The 16,989-nt window shown below is 41.5% G+C and overlaps 1 protein-coding gene across 7 annotated transcripts in view; it reads left to right on the top strand.

Moving 5' to 3' along the window:
* The window catches only part of STK32A (serine/threonine kinase 32A), a 200,057-nt gene that overhangs the window by 179,675 nt on the left and 3,393 nt on the right, over positions 1-16,989 (top strand). For all 7 annotated transcript variants that reach the window (XM_045284913.1, XM_045284916.1, XM_045284915.1 and 4 more), the window contains one exon: positions 16,847-16,911. In XM_045284913.1, the coding sequence (XP_045140848.1) occupies positions 16,847-16,911 (65 nt within the window). The remainder of the gene's footprint in view (positions 1-16,846; positions 16,912-16,989) is intronic.

The following is a 16,989-nucleotide window of genomic DNA, read 5'->3' as shown; positions in this document are numbered from 1 at the left end:
AGAGACCAACACTTGTACCTTAGGTGGGTGGTCATTAGCTTTAAGATGCTAGTTGCTACTCACCAATGAGAAAACATGGCAGCCTCTTTGTGAATTCTGTTATGCTAATCAACCTTGGAGGGGCAGAATTTTTAAGAACATGGATATTTTGGGTCACAATACTTCTTTAAGGAGTTGCTGGGAGAAGCTAATTCTAGAAGTAGTGTCTGTTATTTTTCACAAGCAAAATTTGTGATAGCAAGGCTAGTAGAATACAGGAGGGTCTTTCTACAGAAAAGATAGGATATTACATAGCTAAATGCTATTGCTATATTTCAGGCTGAGTTCGTTTATAAACTCAGTATATTATTTTATGTCAGAGCTCAGATTTAAGTATAATAATTCCCAGCAACACAGTAGGAGTTTTTATTCACATGTAATTCTAAGTATTATAACAATGGCGAAGTAAGCCACCTTCACTTTCCCTCTAATGGTCATCCATCTATCCACCCAGCCATCCCTCTATGCATTCTCCATGCATCTATCCACACATACTTACATATAAGCAGTCATCCATCCCTCCGTCCATCCACATAATCATCCATCCATCCTCACAATTGTCTGTTCATTGAGGGTACTTTTAATGAGAGCCTATTATCTGGTACATCCTCTTTTAAACACTGGAGATTAAAATGAATGAGTTAGAATTCCTGTACTCAGAGATGTCCCTGTTCTCAGACATTGCATAGTCTTGTGGTGATAATAGCTTTTCAAACAAATAAGTATCCTTAATGTCCTTAATTTCTTCAGTCCTAAGGGACTCCTATACTCTTTAATGGCCAATTAACCAAAGTCCACATCTCTATCATGTTTGATCACATAATGAGCTTCTTGCTGAATTCTCATTCTTAAAGATTTTCTAGAGCCCCCCAAGGAAAACTCCGCTGTGCCACAAGCCTATCTTGCTTGTTGCTCATCAGTTCCATGGTCTTCCTCCCACTGTTCCTCTTCATCCCCTAATCAGTTGGCGACTTCAGACTTGCACCTTCGCTTTCTGTGACAGAGCTTGCTCAGCTCAAGCTATATGCAAGTCCCCCAAGGATTAGGTCCCGAATTATAGCCAAGACTTGGAGATTATCTTTATAGAAAATGTTCCAAAGATTCGAGATAACTGAGTAGTTTGTGGATAACATTTTGCCATGCTTAATAAGCTCTCCATGATGTGGTGACCTCCCTGACACCATCTTCTGCCATCCAACTCTTTTGCAAACACACATACCCTTTTTCTGACCTTCAAGCAATGCATGTTTTATCTTTCCTTGGGGCCTTTGTCCATGCTTATCACTCTTTCTGGAAAGTCATTTCCTTGACGTTTCATAGGTTCACTCTCCTTGTGCACTCTAAATGTTACTTACTCAAAGATGAGCTTTCCACCCCATCATCATCCATCTAAGACTCTAGTTTTCATTCCTTTATGACATTATCATAGTTCATGGCTATTTTACTTATGTTTGTTTATTTCTTTTTTGTCTGTTTATTCCACTGAAAAGAATGCTTCTTGATGGTGAAGATCAGGTCAATCCTTACCATCTCCCCATTATTTCCCTGATACCCTAACTGGGTCTGGAACAGAGCAGAGTTTAGTCAATGTTTATTGAATACATTAAAAGAAAGAAAACTTTCAGAGTGTGTGTAAAGTCCGGGTTGATTAGAGAAACAAATCAATTGACACTCATGTGTTAGTCCAGTTAGACTAGAGAAACAAATCCATAGAAACATATATGTGTATAAGAAAAAGGTTCATATACAAAAGCAGTTGAATATTGAAAACACATCCCAACCCAGATCAGATCAAGTCCCATATGTCTGATACCAATCTATGAAGTCCTCTTCAGACTCACGAAACACATAACAATGACACCGAATGCAGGATGATCAGAGGCCAGTGGGTGGAAAGTCTTTGAATCCAGTGGCATTGTAAGTATCTGGTGCTGGCAGGGTCTCCTCGTGGCTTTTCCAGTTCCCAGGGCTGCATCAGGGTAGGTCCATGTGGCTTCTCCTCAGGGATGTCTCCTCAGGAAGTCAGCTTTGCCAGTAGAGTATCTTGCAGGGATCAGGCCAAGAGAGAGAAGATTCTCCCACCTCCAAGGAAGAAATACCATATTTCCAGAATTCTCAGGAGAAAGCCATGCCTACACAGATGCCTCATTGACTATGATCCAATTGACAGACTGGATTCTACCCCTTCACTCTTAATCCCCCCTAAGTCCCAAATTTATACCAGATTATGTAAGTACCACAACTCATATATGTATGAGAGCATTTTATATTAAAGAGTAATTTTATATTAAGAAAACATACCAGGCGAGTCCAGGTCAAGTCCATAAGTCTGATATTAGCCTATATGTCTGATCCCAAACTATAAATTCTTCTTCAGACTCACACAACCCATGCAATGATGCCGAATGCAGGAAGATCACAGGCCTGTGGGTGGAAAGTCTTGTGGTTCCTGTGGCGGTGGAAGCATCTCCAGGGCTCTGGATGCCATCAGTGTGGCTCCATGTGGCTTGTCAATAGGAAGGTGTAGCAGAAAGTGTGCCTCCCACATCCAGGGAGGAAGACAGGAATTCCCAGAATCCTCAGGAACAGGCCATGTCCACAAGGAGGCATCAATCAGACTGTGACCTAATTAACAGACTAGACTCCACCCCTTTGCTCAAGTTGACAGGAAATTAGATAACTGCCACAGAGAGAGACTTTTAAACCATCATCCATGGTGTCACTCAGTGGTTCTCTCTTATCCCAGTCCTCGGCCACTAGATTGAAGGGGAGAATCTCCCTCCCCTTACAGGAAAGCTATGAACCACTTACCCTTGGTAACAACCCCAAACATCTTCTAATACCCAGCAAAAGAAAGAAAGAGACCATTTCCTTTTTCTCTCAGGTCCCTCTTCAACCTCAGAATCATCTGCCAAGACTTGGCTCTGACCAACTGTCCTTTGCATCATTCTTCAGAGCAATTTACATGTCTTAATCTTATACTTTGGGCTTAAAAATAATTTTGCTTGAAACATCATAGTCTTTCTCAAAAAAAAAATTCTAAATCACCTTGGAATCTCAAAATGAGATGCTATCTTCACGTTAATATATCAAGTTTCCAAAAATATGGGGCTCCAACTTGGCAGTTATTGTCCTGTCCACTCAGTCATGACATTATTACTGAAGGCTCCCTCCTGCTGGCACAAATGATGACTATACTCCGACACTCACTGAAAAGTCCGGGGCTTGCATCCACCCAGAAGGGCCTGCCCATCTGAAGCTCAGCCATGGAAGACCTATGGGTCACAGTTCCCTTCTGACCCAATAGGAACACCAGGAGTTGGCATCAGCCCCAGGGCAACTTACTTTGCTGTGTCAGGAAATCTCTCTGAGTAGGTAGTCCTTGGATGTGCAAAGTACTCTGGGGATTTCGCATGCCACGTGAGTGAGACTCCAGTAACGTGTCCCAGATGAGTCAACCTCTGATCTTGTTCCTCAAGAATAGCCACACAGATAAGAAAGGGCAAGGGTGTTTCAGGGCTAGCATATCCTCAGGAGGTAGATGTGTCTTAATATTTCAGAGGAAAGAAAATGTTAGGGGATTGCCCACTGTAGAAAATACCTGCGCTGTGTTCTGGTGGTGCCGTTGGGTAAGTGTTGAGCTGTTAACTGAAAAGTCCAAAGTTTAAACCCATCATCAATTCCAATGGAGAAAGAAGAGGCTATTGGCTCCTCTAAATATGTACAACCTCTGAAGCCCTAGAGAGGGTAGATATGCATCGGAATCTAGTCGATTGTGGTGGGTTTGCATTTAGTTTGGTGTTCAAAAGGCCCATGGCATGGCTTATTCTCTGTGCCTTTGGTACGTGCTAAAGGCACACTCGGAGATTTTGCCTTCCTTCAGCCCAATCTAGCATGAGTGAGCGTCCACCGTAGCAGCAACCATGTTGGTTCTGCCTTCAACCGCAGCTCTGCTGCTCTGTAGCTCAGTCACTGTTCAGACACCACATTAGAAAAGAGTCTAGTGCCAGCAAGGGGAGTGTTCTCAAGCTGCATGTCTGCAAAAGAAGCCAGCAATGGAACTATGCACATTATAGTGGCATCGCTTTTTCTCCAGATGCCTAACCTTTAAACCCTGCTTCCTGGCTGGGAGAACATATTCACAAGGACTCCATTGAGTCAGAATGACTCACCTTCTTGAACTCCACATTTCACTTTTCCATGTGACACTTCACACAAACAAATATGAGGAAGTGTTTCATTCTGTTGTAACTGCAGGGGGCTGGGATGGGGATGCCTATGAGTCAGACAGAGCTGACTTGACAGCACCTAACAACACACACACACGCTTTTATTTTTTCCTTTATTAAGGAAAAGCCCTCACATTATTTTGTGTGGGAAAGGATCTAATATAATTTTGTTTTTCATCTGAACAAAGTCAGCCGTGTTTAGGAATGGATTGAGGTATTTTAAATTGTGAGATGAAATCATTCTTTTATTTTCAAACTCTTTTCTACTTACAAGAAAGATGTGCTTTACACAATTGATCTATGTATTGTGATGAATTTTATGAGCCCCAATAAATTGATTAAAAAAAAAGAAAGAAAGAAAGCATTCATGGTACTGCCAGGTAAGCATTGACCTGGTAACTGCAAGTTTCAGGGTTCAAACCTCCACCTGTTCCTCTGGAGAAAAATGAGGCTGTCTGCTCTTGGAAGAATCTACAGCCTCATTCATAGCCCTCTATGAGACTGCAGTGAACTGGAATAAACTCAATGGCAGTGGGTAGCTGTTTACCGTGTTTATGTTTCTGATGATAACTGATCAACAAAACCACATTGTTTTCTATTTAATTCTTGGATTTAGGAAGCTCATGGATATACATTTTTATATACTTTAAAACTGTGTCATTGTAATATAACAACATATAACAAATCATGTGAGATTTCAATTATTTTTACGTGAATAAACCAATGGTGTTAATTGCATTCACTATGTTCAACCATCCCTGGGATCCATTTTTAATTCTTTTTTATCACCCAAAACCGAAATTCAATGGCCCTTAAGTAATAACTCTCCATTTCTCCCTCCAATCTGCCTCTGGCAAACACTAATGTTTACCACTAATGTTTGCCATTTGGCTTTCATGTATTTTCCTATTTTAGATATTTTATATACCAGAAGACAAATAAACAAGCAGCTGACTTTCCATTGATTCTGACTCAGAGTGGCCCTCTAGGAGAGCAGAAGTGCCCTCGAGCTTCCAAGACTAAAAGGCATTACAGAAGCAGGCAGCCTCATCTTTCTCCTGGGAAGCACCTAGTGGGTTCTAACTGCTGGCCTTGTGGGAAGTAACTCAATTGATAAGCCACACACATTGTTTTGTTGTTCAGTGCAATGAGTTGGTTCCTCCTGGTGACCTAATGTGCCATAGAACTGCCCGGTTCTTCAGCATCCTCACAATGGTTATTACGTTTGAGCCCATTGTTGTAGGCACTGTGTCAGTCATCTCATTGAGAATTTTCTTCTTCTGCACTTACTCTCTACTTCCCAGAATGATGTTTGTCCCATGATGGGTCTCTCCTGATAACACGTACAAAATATGTATATGAGACTTAGTCTTACCATCCTTACATCTAAGGAGCACCCTGACTGATTGGTCTCCTTGCAAGACAGATTCCTTTACTCTTCTGGTAGTCCGTGGTCAAAACAAATTCACTCTCATCAATTCAGTGCTGACTCATTGTGACCCCTTGTGGGTTTCTGAGACTGTAACTGCTTATGGGAGTAGAAAGTCCAGTCTTTTCCCTTGGAGCAGTAGTTTTGAACTGCTAACCATATGGATTACAACCCAATGAGACCACTACACCACCAGGGCTCCTTTAGTCCATGGTACTACCAGTTTATTCTTCTGATAGTCCATGGTATGTTGTTTGCAAACAACATAATTCATATTCATAAATTCATCTGCAGTCTTCCTTATTCATTGTTCAGCATTCAAATGCATATTAAAAGATTGAAAAGAGCACATAAGTGGGATTAAACAATATTTATTCCTGTTAGGTCTAACTTTTCCTCTTAGTGAATTTTCAGTTTGCTTATATACTACCACGTATCAAAACTTCATTTCTCTGGTATCAAAACTTCAGTTATCTTTGTGGTTGAATACTATTCCATTATATGGTTATAGTGCATCTTTGGGTTAATTTTTGATGGATACATGAGTTGTTTCCACCTTGTGACACTGTGAATCATGAGGCAATGAACATTAGTATAAAGTGATCTGCCTGAATTCCTGCTTTTAAGTCTTCCTAGGGATGGAGGTCCTGGGGCCGTATTGGCAATTCTATATTTAACTTTTTGAAGAACCATCAAACTGATTTCCTCAGGAGTTGCATGGTTTTATAATCCTACCAACATTAGATTAGGGTTCCAATTTCTCCACATCTTTGCCAGCATTTGTTATTTTTCCTCATGACAGTTGAGTTAGTTAAAGTTTATTGTGCCAACCTGGCCAATAAACACATGTGGGGTTAATTGAAGAGCAGAGAGATAAATGGCTTGGTGAGCCTCACCTTTCTAGTTCTCAGGTCTCTTGCTTTCTGATGGTCGGGCCAGGGTGCAGCTGCATTAGCCAGTTCCCTGCTTCAGCTGGCAAGGTTCACTTCCTGCAAGACATACCTGAGGAGAAGCTTCATGGACTTACCCCAACACAGGCCTGGGTGCTGGAGCAGCCATGTAGAGACCCTGCCAGTGCTGAGATACTTACACATTCACTGACTCGGTTTTCCTCCTGCAGTTGGCATCATTGTGTGTGTTGTGTGAGATGGAGGAGAACTTTGTGGATTGGTGTTAGACATATGGGCTAATGTTGGACTTGTGGGCTTGGGCAGCACTGGATTGGGATGTTTTCTTGATGTGCACTTGCCCTTTATATAAAACTCTCTCTTATGTGTATGAGTTTCTGTGGATTTGTTTCTGTAAGGTACCCAGACTAACACAGCAGTCATCCTCAAGACCAAACCAAATTCAGTGCCATTGAGTAGATGATAACTCATAGTGACTTTATAGGACAGGGTAGAACTGTACCTATGAGTTTCTGAGACTGTAACAGTTACCTGTACACTAATTCTTTCTGGTATACTAGTCGAAAGTCCATCATTTCAGAAAGAAACAAACAAACAAAAAGAACAAATGGGGCTGAAGGAAGAAGTTCAAGCTCCACTGAATGCAATAGCCAAAATCAAGGCTCCAGGAATTCATCAAATACCCATTGAAACGATTTAGAAAGCTGAAGAAGCACTGGAAGTACTCCTATGTCTATGCCAGGAAATGTGAAAGGTTGGTTGACCAACCAACAGGAAGAGATGCATATTTGTGGCAATTCCAAGGAAAGATGACCCAAAATAATGCTCCAACTATAAAACAATATCATTTATATCTGACACAAGTAAAATTTTACTTAATATCCAACAATTGTTACAGCAGCACATTGACAAGGAACTGCCAGAAGTCTGGGCCAGATTCAGAAGAGGACATGGAACAAAGGATATCATTGCTGATTGGATATGCATCTTGGTTCAAAGCAAAGAATAACAGAAAGATATTTACTTGTGTTTCATTGACTAGGCAAAGGCATTTGATAGTGTGGACTGTAATATACTGTGAATGATCTTGAGGAGAATGGGAATTCTGGAACACTTCATTGTGATCAAGAGGAACTTGTGCATGGATCAAGAGGCAGTTGTGAGGTTGGAGCAAGAGAATGAGCCATAATTTAAAATCAGGAAAGGTATGAATTAGGGTTGCAACTTCTCCCCATACTTGTCCAATTGCAATGCTGAAAAGATCTTCAGAGACCACTGCATTATATGAAGAGTGTGGCATCATGATTGGAGGAAGGCTTATTAACAACCTGCAGTATGCAGATGACACAACCTTACTTACTGAAAGTGAGGAAGAATTAAAGCACTTGCTGATGAGGATTAAGGTTTTAACCTTCAGAATGGATATATCAACTCAATATAAACATGACCAGAATCCTCACAAACAGACCAATAGGTAACATCATGATAAATGGAGATAAGGTTGAAGTTGTCAAGGATTTTTTTCTTACTTGGACCCACAATCAATGCTCAGGGAAGCAGCAGGCAAAAGATCAAATGATGCGTTGCATTAGGTAAATCTGCTGCATAAACCTCTTTAGAGTATTGAAGAGCAAGGATGTTTGAGGAATAAGGCATGGTATTCTTCATTGTATCATATGAATGTGAAAGTTGGACACTGAATAAGGAATACCATAGAAGGATAGACATATTTGAATTGTACTACTGAAGAAGAATATTGAAAGAACCATAGACTGCTAAAAGGACCAACAGCCCTGTATTGGAAGAAGTAAGGCCAGAGTGTTCCTTAGAGGTGAGGATGGCAAGATTTTGCTGTATAGACTTTGGGCATAGATCAGGAGAGACCAGCCCATGAAGAAGGACATCATGTTTGGTAAAGTGGGGGGGGGGGCAGGGAAAAAGAGGAAGGACCTTGATGAGCTGGATTGACACAATGGTTCATCAATGGGCTCAGGCATAGGAACACTTGTAATGATGGTGCAGGACCATTCTGTTGTGCATGGGGTGGCTATGGGTTGTGGCCGACTCAATGTCCCCTAACAACAACATGGGGAATAGGTTTCGTCAGAGATGCTAGATTAAGATTTAGAAGAAGGTTTAGGTGATCCAGAAACAATAGGGATTAGTGGCTGAAAACTTTTTGAAGAGCAGCAGAACTGTGCTTCATATAGTACCAGGAGACAAGCCTCTAGGATTGAGGGACACTCAAAATACCGCTAGGGAAGTCCTGTCCCCTCAAAGTAGAATTGATTTCATTAATGTGGATGGAGCAAAGTTTTCAGGACCTTTATAATCTTATATAAGATGACTCAAAATGAAAAGAAACAGCCGCAAACATCCATAAGTAATTGAAATGTGAAATGAACATCTGAGTCTAGAAACATTGGAAGTTGTCAAAAATTAAACGGAATGTATAGCGATCAATATCCTATGCATTAGTGAGTTGAAATAGACTGATATAGGTCATTTTAAATTAGATAACCATACAGTTCACTATATCAGGAATAACAAATTCAAGAGGAATAGCACCACATTCATCATAAAACAGAACATTTCAAGATCTAGCTTGATGGACAATACTGTTTATAATATCAAAATAGTGTATAATATATATGTACCTATCAAGAAAACCAGTTAATATAACTATTATTTCAATGTATGCACCATTAAAGCTAGTAATAAAAAAATCGAAGAATTATACTAACTCCTTCAATCATAATCAACCATGTAATCAAAATGCACTGATAAATATTAGCAATTGGAAGTTGGGAACAAAGAAGAAGGATCAATAGTTGGGAAATACGGCCTTGGGGATAGAAACAAAGCTGGAGACAGCATGATAGAATTTTCAAGATCAACAACTTCCTCATTGAAAATACTTTATTTTTTTCTTTTTGAACTGCATAAGCATATGTATCTATCTATACATGTAGCTCTCATCATGTGGAATAAAAGGAATAAAGTAAAATATGTCCATGAGAAAAGATTATGGAGAAGTTCATTGTTCTCAGCTTAAATAAGACCAGGGGCTTAATGTAGAACAAATAATCAATTGCTCACATACAAGTGTAGGTTGAATCTAAAGAAAATTAAACGAAGTTTACAAGAGTCAATCTACGACTTTGAGCATTTCGCTCCTGGTATGAGAGGTCATCTCAAGAACAGAGTTAATGCAAGGAACACTAGTGACTGGATTCCAGTCAAGTTGGATGACATAAAGAACACAGTGATGATTAGGGATATGATAACAGGATACACCTGAGTAAGGGGAGGGGCAAAGCTCAACTTATCAATTGTGTCACAGCCTGATGACACCTCCTTGGTGTCCTAAGAATTTTTGTATAAGAGAGGGAGAGTAAGTATGATCAACAACTCTTTGGCTCTTCACCATTCACCAGAGCTGAATCTTACATATGGTCCTTTGCTCTCCTGTTGCTTTGCCTGCCTATCCCAAGAGCCAACAGTAGATTACCAATGGTGGAATCATTTGACTCACTTTGGACTTTGGTATCCACCAGCCTATGCCCTCCACTGTCTCTGCTTTGTCACCCTCTTCCTGATTATAAGCTTCCACATATCAGGAGAAGCCTGATTTGAACCAAGCTGGACTCACCTATTTCTACATTTTTTCAATATAAATCTCTTTCTGTGTACAAACACATGCAGGCATCAGTGATTTTGCTGCCCTAGAGAACCTAACCTAACACTAACATCATAAAGAAAGAAAACAAAAAATCATTAAAAACACAGAGATGAAAGAAAAAAAACAAAGTGAATGTCAGAAGAGATTAAAATTTGTTCTTGAATATAGAGTAGCTAAAGGGAATGGAAGAAACAATGAAGTAAAAGAGTGGAACAAAATTTCAAAGGACAACTTGAGAAGACAAAGTAAATTTTAAGAATGAAATATCCAAAGACCTGAAGATAGAAAACCCAAAGGTAAGAACATGTTCTGCATATCTGAAGCTTAAAGAATTTTTTTTAAATCAAGATTTGCATTACAATATTGAAGGATTCTATGGACAAATACTGATTGAAGCAGGAAGCATCAAAATATGGTGAAAAGAATATAGAGTCACCATACCAAAAAGAACTGATGGATATTCAACTATTGCCAGGGGTAGCCCATGACCCAACATGGATGTTACGGAAGAAAGAAGTCCAAGGTGCACAGAAGACATTAGCAAAACCCAAGGCTCCAAGAATTGACAAACTAGCAATTGAAATGTTTCGCTGAACCGATGCAGCCCTGGAAACACCACTCATTAGTCTCTGCCAAGAATTTTTGGAAGACAGCTACCTGGCCAAATGACTAGAAGAAATTAATATTTGTGTCCATTCCACAGAAAAAGGACCCAATTGAATGTGAAATTTATCAAACAATATCATTAATATCACACACAAGTGAAATTTAGTAGAAGATATATCAAAAGAATTGCAGCAGTACGTTGATAGGAAGCTGCCAGAAATTCAAGACAGATTCAGAAGAGAAAATGAAATCAAGCTATTATTTCGAATGTCTGGGGGACCTTAGTTAGAAGCAAGGAGTACCCAAAGATGTGTACTTGTGTTTTATTGACTATGTGTGGATCATAATAAACTATGGCTAACATTGAGAAGAGTGGGAATTCCAGAACACTTCATTGTGCTCCTAGGGAATCTGCACATGACCAAAAAGCAATCGTTCAAATAGAACAAGGGGATTCTTTGATCAGAACAAGGAAACATCTCCATCGGGATGTATCCTTTCACCACACTTATTCAAACTGCATGCTGAGTAAACAGACTGCATGAAGAAGGGCCTGGCATCAGAACTAGAGGAAGGCTTATTGGCAACCTGTGATAGCAAATGACACCAATGTGCTTGCCGGAAGAGAAGAGGACTGGAGGCATTTTCGGATGAAGATCAAGGATTGCAGTATAGATGACAACTCAGTGTAAAGAAAACAAAAATCCGCACAATAGGGCAAATGGAGAAAGAATTAAAGTTATGCTCATGGAAGCAGCAGTCAAGAGATCAAAGAACTCATTGCATTGGGTAAATCTGCTGCATAAGACCTCTTTAAAATGTTGAAACACAAAGATGTTATTTCAAAGACTAAGGTGCTCCTGATCCAAGCCATAGTATTTTCGATGGCCTGATGTGCATGTGTGTGTCAGTTTGGGTAGACTAGAGAAACAAATTCATTCATAGATACACTCATATATGTATAAGAAAGAGCATTATATAAAGAGTATTGTACATTAAGAAAACATCCCAGCCTGATCCAGATCAAGTCCATAAGTGCAATATTAGCTCATATGTGAGATACCAATCTATAAGGTCCTCTTCAGACTCATGAAACACATGCAATGACGCCAAATACAGGAAGATCACAGGCTTGTGGATCCAGTGGTGGTAGTGGCATCTCAGTGCTGGCAGGGGTCTCCACATGGTTCCTCCAGCTCAGGGCACTCATGTAGTTCCATGTGTCTTGTCAGCTACAATGTCTCCCAGGGAGTGAGCAGAGAGAGAGTGTCTCCCACCCCTCAGGAGAAATACCAGAGTTCCCAGAATCCTCAGGAGAAGGCCATGCCCACACAGAGGCCTCATGGGCTATGACCTGATTGACAGGTAAACTCCACCCCATCACTTGTAATCCTCTCAAATTGACAACAGATTCTATAACTACCACAATGTGCAAGGAAGTCTGAAGAGTCGATGTGTCTGAATTATGGTGCTGAAGAAGAATATTGAAAGTACCATGGCCTGTCAGAGGAACAAACAAATCTGTCTTGGAAGAAGTACAGCCAGAATTCTTCTTCAAGGCCAGGATGGCGAGACTTTGTCTTACATACTTTGAACATATTGTTAGAAGAGACGACCAGTCCCTGGAGAAGAACATCATGCTCGGTAAAGGAGCGGGGCAGTGAAAAAGAGATGGAGGTTCACAGTGTGTGCCCCAATGGGCTCAACCACAGGGGATAGAGTAGGACCCGGCACCGGTTTTGTCTGTCACACGCATGGTTGCTATGAGTCAGAACCAACCCGATGGCACCTCGTAATGACAATAACATGGACTGCTATAGGAATAAAAAAGAACAGTTCCTCAGGGTCTAGGATGCTAAGACTTCGTGTCCTGTACTTTGGATATGTTATTATAAGAGACCAGTCCAGGGGCAGGACAGCATGCTTGTTAGAGAATCGGGGAAAAAGCAAAAATCCTGAGGAGATGGATTTACGCAGTGGCTGCAGCATGGCATCAAACATAGCAATGCCTGTGAAGATGGCACAGGGCCAGCGCTGCTTTGTTCTATTGCTCTCAGGGTCACTATGAGCAGAGGCCACGTGATGACTCTTCGCAATATGAGAGAGCGGTGGCGCACGGAGGCAATTAAGCCTGTAACCCGTTATTCCTGCATCTCCTTTTTCATCTGATGTTCTGGGGAAGTAGAGACCAGGTGTATTTTAAGTGGTCACTTGTGAGCTTTTAGGCACTACTCACAAAACTCAGAGGTAGAAGAGAAATTCTGAAAAGAACTTTGGACTGGATAGACACACAAGGCCATAGCTCTAAAGCTTTGATCCCAGCAAACTAATCCCATGAAGTCACTGTTTCAACCTAAATGGTATCAACAGGGGCAGCCTTTTTTTTTTTCTTGTTTGTCTGGTTTGGGCTGCTGTTGCAGTTGTATAATTATATCAAACATATTATTTGGTATTTTATCCCCTTCTTCTTGCGTGCAACTTACTTATACTAATGACACTAGTCAAATTTTATAACAAGTACCGTAGTTGATGCCAATTTTCTCATTTCCACAAGCAAAAACACCAGAGAATTATTTTTCCTCTCCTTCCCTACTCCTGCCCCTGGTAAGCACTTACAGCCATAGGTTTCTCTGTAATTATCCATTCTTATCATTTTAATTGAGACCATATAATATTTGCCCTTCTGTTGACTTACTTACCCAGTCTAATGTTTTTGAAGTTCATCCATGTTGTAGTATATATCATCTTTAGGAGTGAGTAGTATTCCATTCTATGTAAGGACCCCATTTAGTTTATCCACTTCTCTGTGGATGGGCACTTGGAAGTATGTCCACCATTTTACTATTGTAAATGATACTTCAATAAACATGGACATGCTTGTCCATGTCACCCTTCCTAGATGTATAAGGCCCATACCTAGGAGTGAAACACATAATCACTGTGACACCAGGGCTCCTTTCAGTACAGTACAGAAAAACTAAATCCCAAATCCACTGCCATCGAGTTAATTTTGACTCATTGCAACACTGTAGGAGAGAATAGAATTGCCTATAGAGTTTAAAGGCTATAAATATTTATGGGAGCAGATGAACTCATCTAGCTCCCGTGGAACTACCTGTGGATCTATATTTTTGACCTGGAAGCTCTCAACTCAACATTATATGACTCAGGCTCCTTTCAGTGTCGCAGCTCACTGCCATCGACCTGGTTCTGATACATAGTGACCCTATAGGACCAGGTAGAAGTGTATCTGAGACTGTAACAAGGATTCCTGGTGGCACAGCCATTTGAAACCACCAGCCGCTCTACAGAAGAAAGACAGGGCTTTGTATGCCCATAAAGAATGACAGTCTCTGTCACCCTGTCCTGTAGGGTGACTATGGGTCCCATCGACTTGAAGACAGGGGGCTCATACAACTCTTATCATATTGAATCAGGCATTTGTACATATGTTGCCTTCATTCTTTTCTAGGCATTTATGTTCTATTGAGCCCTTGGTATCAGCTCTCCCCCCTGCCCCACATAACTTCCTGATAGATTATACATTGTTATCATTTTCATCTCTCACACTGACTGCTGTCTCCCTTGCCCCATGTTTTCTGTTGTTCTTCCCCCTGGAGAGGGGTGTATGGTTACATGTCGATCATTGCAACCAGTTCCCCCTTTCTCCCTTCCTCTCCTCCTCTTCCCCCTACCCTTCTGGTATCACTATTCCCACTCCTGTTCCTGGATTCTGTGTCGTGAGCTCCCATCCCTTTCTATCCCTGTGTACATGTCCCGGTCTAGTGTGAATTGAGAAGCTGCACTGATTTTTGTCTTACATATTTTGGGCATATTTTCAGGAGAGCTCAGTCCCTTCAGAAGGATATCATACTTGGTAAAGCGGAGGGGCAATGACAAAGAGAAAGACCTCCAACAAGGTGGATTGACACAGTAACTGTTAACAATGGATTCAGGAATAGCAACCATTGTCACGAGGGCGCAGGATGAGGAAGCATTCTGTCGTGTGCATAGGGTCACCACAGATTTGATGGCTCCAGACAATAAAATGGTCGTCTCAGATAACCATACTTTGGGCACCCTGAAAGGAGGCGAGCTGAACCAAACTCTAACGACCACCTTGATTGAGATAGTCACTAATGTTTGGATAGAAACTCTGTCAGAAGTGTCCATTTAGGAACATGATATCAAATGTAGTATCCCTTTCGGGTCTATATAAGTAACATTAAGTGCTTTTCTCTGGCCAGGTTGCCCCACCAGGTTTACCCAACTACACAGTGTAATCACCTTCTCCAAGACAAACATGTTCCCCTCCCCAGGTCCCCACCCAACCTCTTGACTTGAATTTCCACTGACATTCGCTAATCACACTTAGAGGAGTGTCTGTTGATTTTTTATTGTTGTTTCTAACTTTATTTTTTATTTATTTTTTTGTGATTAATTTTATAGGTAACAAAATGATTCAGTACTATTCAGTATGCCCATCCTTGGTGCCACCGTTACCATTACCTAGCTCTAACTTTTCCTGCTACACTTACTAGAAACTCAGGGTCTCCTAATATTCAAAATATTTTTCCCCCAAAACCTTGGAACAAGGCTGTTGCTCCAAGATGTTCTAACTCCTCACCTTGATCCTGTAGCTGTAGCTCCACTGCTTGTGACTGGGCCTGGGACCCCTGGAGCTAGAAATACCCCAGATGGCGAACGAGAGGGTACCGGGCTCTTCTGTCTACCTCCCCCCCCACCACCCCTGCCCCTTTACTGCAATGTCCTCTGATGTGCATAGTTCCCTCTCCTGCCACCTAGACACTCACTCCAGAAGACAAAACTCCTTGGACTTCTTTACCAGGAGGGACAAGGTGCAGTTCTGGAAGCCTTGGTGTTTTCTAATTGCAAGATTATAAAAATAAGTGAATTCTTTTCCTCTCCTTACACATAAGTGTTTTTCATCAGGAGTTACGTAGAAATAGTTTACTGAAGACTTGGAAAACATTTGCTCTGATCTTGGCACTGCCAAGTGATTATCATTTATTTGAGGTAAATTATCTCATTAGGTCCGAAAAGGCATCACAAAATGCTGCTAGCAGGTCAGCGCAGTCTCACATCTCGTTTCATGTGTCTGTAAAAATGTCCCACAAGGGTGGTTCAGTGGGAGAATCCACACCTTCCATCTGGGAGACCTGGGCATAATTCCCAGCAAACACATTTTGTACCCCATTACCACTCATCTCTCAGCGGAGGCTTGCGTGTTGCTACGATTTGGACAGGACTCAGTGAAACTTCCAGACTAAGACAAGACTAGGAAGAAAGGCCTGGTAAAAAACCTCCAAGATTCAGCCACCTCCGTGGAGACGATGCATAACCAGGCAACACCCTTTCTATTGGGCATGGAGCTACCAGGAGCCAAGGGCCCATGTGACTCATAAGAAGAAAGCTGTGAACAGAGAAGGTTCTGGTTACTGGAACCAAAGTGTATTAAATCAACATCAATAGAGTTGTTCAGGGGAACGTTCAGACATAATTTACAGAGGAGAGATGTTTTTCTAGGCCTTTCATTAGCTCAAAGGAGAACATCTGAATGGTTCCTGGGAGGGCCGGGAGATGAGACACTGGCGAAGCCCTTTCCATGCCCACCCCAGAGCCACGGTTTCCTCATGGAGTAAGTGACGCACAGATGTAGAGCTCCAAAACCACACCGGAGTGTCTGTTTGGGATCACTGGGAGGAGAGGAGTGTTGACAAGCTTTCTCCCCCTGCACATGGTTTCTGCCCCACTCTTCTTCCCCGAGTTCCAGTTGCGGCCTCACCCCTGACTCCAGTCCCAAACTGTCATGATCCTGTCCATCTGGAGCTCTCTTTACTGATCCACTCAGTAAATAGGCAGTAATGAACCAATGGTGGCTGGTTGGCTGACTCCACCTCTATTCCTTTATCCTTCCATGTTCTTACGGAAGACCTGCCTTCTTCAGGAGCACCTGGAGAATGTCCAGAAGGAGTTCGTCATTTTCAACAGAGAGAAGTAAGTACCTCTTCTAGGAGCAGCAGCTCAGCACAGCATAGCGTTGTGGGCGGGTTTCACTTGGCAAGTCTAATAATA

The sequence above is a fragment of the Echinops telfairi genome, unplaced genomic scaffold (assembly GCF_000313985.2).
Source record: "Echinops telfairi isolate 266 unplaced genomic scaffold, ASM31398v2 ScPeMD7_7469;HRSCAF=8507_0, whole genome shotgun sequence".
Lineage (NCBI taxonomy): Eukaryota > Metazoa > Chordata > Mammalia > Afrosoricida > Tenrecidae > Echinops > Echinops telfairi.
The sequence above is the reverse complement of the archived record's forward strand: the minus strand, read 5'-3'. Positions and strand labels throughout refer to the sequence as shown.